At 57.1% G+C, this 3,621-nt stretch overlaps 1 protein-coding gene across 1 annotated transcript; it reads right to left on the reverse strand.

Annotated features, from left to right (window-relative positions):
- Window positions 1–480: 480 nt before the first annotated feature.
- LOC307115697 (phosphofurin acidic cluster sorting protein 2-like) lies at window positions 481–3,621 on the reverse strand (the record flags this gene model as incomplete). The annotated part of the gene is made up of 2 exons (XM_079799065.1): window positions 2,620–3,621; window positions 481–2,031 (listed from the first exon to the last, which is right to left on the reverse strand). Exons 1-2 carry the CDS (start codon window positions 3,583–3,585, stop codon window positions 481–483), a joined length of 2,517 nt encoding a protein of 838 aa, XP_079655191.1. The 5' UTR covers window positions 3,586–3,621.

Here is a 3,621-nt window from a genome sequence, read left to right on the forward strand (position 1 = left end):
TGGCAGCTGGGGTCCAAGGTTGGGCTGGCCGGCCTCCATGTTGTGCTCCGGATGCCCCAATGGGAGGCCAGCCCTTTGCCTCTGGCGGCCCAGCACTGAGTCTGGGCACAGGCTGGAGCCAGCTCCCAGGGTGAAGCAGAGCCCTGGTTTCCAGGAAGGGCAGGTCTCCAAGGCCAGAACCATTCTCCCTGAAAGTGTTGGGGATCCTGAGGCTAAAGCACACCTCCCATGATGCTCCAGTTCAACAGTGCCCTCCTGACCTCGCACCTGCCGGAGTGTTCTGGTTATTAAACAGAGCATTTGGGAGGTCCCAGTGGGGCAACCCCCTTAGGGTCCAGGCTGTGAGCACATTCTAACTTAAAACAGTTTCTCTGTGTTTTCAGGGTCTGTGTCTGTATTAAACTGAACTGTTAACAGAAAAGCAGCTGGGTCCTTCTGGGCTTGGCCCAGGCAGGGGGAGGGGCAGGGGGAGGGGCAGGGCTAGAAGGTGGAATTGGAATGTCCGAAGATGCAGATGGGGAAGTGCTTGACATGGGAGGACCACTGGGCTGCCAGCTGGAAGAATGTCACGTCGTTCCACTCCACGCCATCAATGAGGACCCGCAGCCTGTTCTCCTGGTTCTTAGCTGAGCAGACCAAGCGGCCAATGCCCTGGATGCACTGGCTTTTGGACTCCAAGTCCTTGGCCTTGTCTTTCTTGGGCAAAAACATCACCTTCTTTTTCTTCTCCTTGGTGACCACAGTCATGGACATTGTGGGCGTGCCTGTATCCTCGCCAGTGCTGGGCAGCCTGCTGACCTGGAGAGACCGGAAGGTGCTCTGGAGTGTGTTTTTGGTGGTAGGCAGGTCTTCCTTCTCCCTGTTTCTCTTCCTGTTTGTGGGCTTGGCTGCCATCCAATAATCCACCTGTAGCTCCATCAGCTCAGCACTGACACCCTGAGTGGAGGAAGGTAGGCCTCCACTCACTGATGAGGAGAAGGTTGGGTTGTGTGAGGCCTCCCTGGCGGTGGACAAAAGCATGTTGGAGCATGAGGGGACCGCATCATCTGTGTCTCCTGACCTGGCTGAAATTGGTTCCACTATTCCAACTTTCACTGCTCCCACAAAGGGAATGAACTTCTGCGAGGACAACTTGCCCGGGCTCTTCGGCTTAGAATTGAGCATGGCCTCTGCAATGGGCAGCTGGTGGACACAGTTGGCCCCTGTGATGTACTCTGTGATTCTCGACACAATGTTCTGCACAGAACTCTGGGCCTCCAGATTGTTGAGCATGTCCTGCCAGGCCAGGTCCTGGAAGAGGTGGTTGTAGCGGTAATCCACAGAGCCCAGGTAGCTGGCCACAGGGTGGGAACCCAGCGGGATGACCAGGAAGCGCAGGTAGCCCAGCCAGTCAGGGTTCTTGTGGGACAGCTGCTCCACAAAGACCCGCAGCACGGTGCTGAAGTAGTGCTTAGCCCCCGCCACCGCGATCTTCACTGGCATCGGGGCCTCGGTATTGCAGTTGCAGTATCTTTGTATCCAGGAGATGATGGAGCTGAAGGCCTCCTGGACATCCACCATGGAGCAGGTGCACACGACGGGCAGCGTGTGCTGCTGCAAAACGTCCGACAGGAACTGCCCCTGCCTGTCAGAGGTGCTGATGAGGATGATGTTCTTGGGCAGACAGTCACTGGAGATGAGGATGTGGTTCAGTTGATCGTACACGGTCTTCCTGGGGATCTGCAGGTGGCTCTGTGGGACTGGGCAGTGCTCCTTGATCAGGCTGTTGGATGACTTATTCAGGGACCTGCTCCAGCCCCGGCAGGCGGGCTGCTTCCCCTTGGAGCTGCTGGAGGGGAGGACCAGAGCCTCAGTCTTGGTGGTGCACCTGCTGGGTGGCAGCTTCTTAGTGAGCATGACGTGGGCAGAGGTCTCTGCCTCCGGGCTGTCCTCAGGCTGTGCCGGCTGCTCCCCAGGGTTGGGCATGCTGTGGGCCACCCAGTCAGAGCCACTGTCACTTGACAGGCTTTCAAAGTGTGACCTGGGCTTGGGCTTGGACTTGGAGGTGCCGAGGACTCTGTCATCCTCCTCCATATCTGGGCCACTTGACAGGCTTTCAGAGTATGTCATGAGCTCAGGCAGGGGAGGGGTTAGGAGACGGTCATCATCCTCCATATCTGAGCTACTGTTGCTGGGGTTCACCAGCCTGTAAAACAGAAGAGCCACGTCCTTGTCCACATCGGGGACTTGCTCCTCAGTGTCCTGCTCTGAGTCCAGGACCTCCTCCGTCATTTGGAACCTGTGCAGCCACGCTGCGACTTTCTGCTGATAGTTCTGTTGCCTGGTCATGGACCTCCTTCTTCCTATCGGCTTCTCCATGTCCAAGTCATCCTTCTCCAGGTCATGCCTGTGGGCAGCATTGTAGGTGACCTCCAGCTCAGAGAAGACGATCTCAGAGTCTCCTTCAGAGAAGTTATCCGCCTTGGTGCTGGCCGGCATGGCACTGTCCAGGTGGTTGAAGGGCTGGCTCGATAGGGAGAAGATACAGGTCTTGTCCACCTTGGTGGCGGGGGTGCTGTAGGCCATCAAGTCAGAGACACTGCCACTGAACAGCTTGCTGCCCGGGCCCTGGGCCTTCACGGGCATGTCGGCCAGCCGAGGAGGCTCCTTCTGCCTCCGGGCACTGTGTATGCTCCTCATCTCCATCTGCCAGCTGGAGTGTGCCAGGCCTTCAAAGTATTGTCTGGTCTTGGTCTTGGTGTTGCTAAGGATGATGCCATCGTCCTCCATGTCTGGGCCACTATTGCTGGGATTCTCAAGGTTGTCATACAGAAGGTCCAGGTCCTCCTCCACCTCGGGAACATGCTCTGTAGGGTCCTGATCTGAGTCTAGGACCTCTTCTGACATGTTGGACCTGGGAAGCAGCACCATGACTTTCTGCTTCAAGTTTCGTTGCATGCATCGCTGCTGCTTCTTGGGCTGCCTCAGGTCAAAGTCATCTTCTTCCAGGTCCTGCCTGGGTGTCGCATTGTAGCTGGCCTCCAACTCAGAGAAGCTCTCAGATTTCCCCTCGGCGTAGCTATTTGTGGACTTGGCCTTGGGGCTGGCCTGCATGGTTCCGTCCTTGTAGTTGATGGGCTGACTGGACAGGGAGGAAATCCAGATCTCAGCCACCCTGATAGAGGATTCCTGGATGCTGCTGCTGAGGCTCAGCACCTGGCCACCCTCGGGGGGTCGCTGCATCACCTCAGCCATGTGGATGGCACCTGTGGCCAGTGTCCTGTAGCCCAGGATGATCTGGTTGTTATTGCACTTCCTCTGCTGCAGCATGATCTGTAGTTTGTTGCCTTCTCCCTTGAGGAAGTGGGGGTACTGCAGGGAGAAGGTCAGCGCCAGGTCAGTCTCCACTTGTCCACTAGTGGGCAGCATAACTTCATGGGATCTCAAGATGCCCTTGGAGCCCTGCATCTGCACTGCTATCACCATGGAGATGAGTTCCTTCTCCAGCTCCTTCAAGATCACCAGCTTCTTTAAAGTCAGGCTGCACAACCTGAGCACGCAGCTGGGGCTGGAGCAGTCCACCTCCCAGGTGGAGAAGAGGTTCATGGGCACTGGGGTGTTGAGCACGGTGGGCGAGCGGGC

Source organism: Cnephaeus nilssonii (assembly GCF_951640355.1).
Source record: "Cnephaeus nilssonii genome assembly, chromosome: 19".
Lineage (NCBI taxonomy): Eukaryota > Metazoa > Chordata > Mammalia > Chiroptera > Vespertilionidae > Cnephaeus > Cnephaeus nilssonii.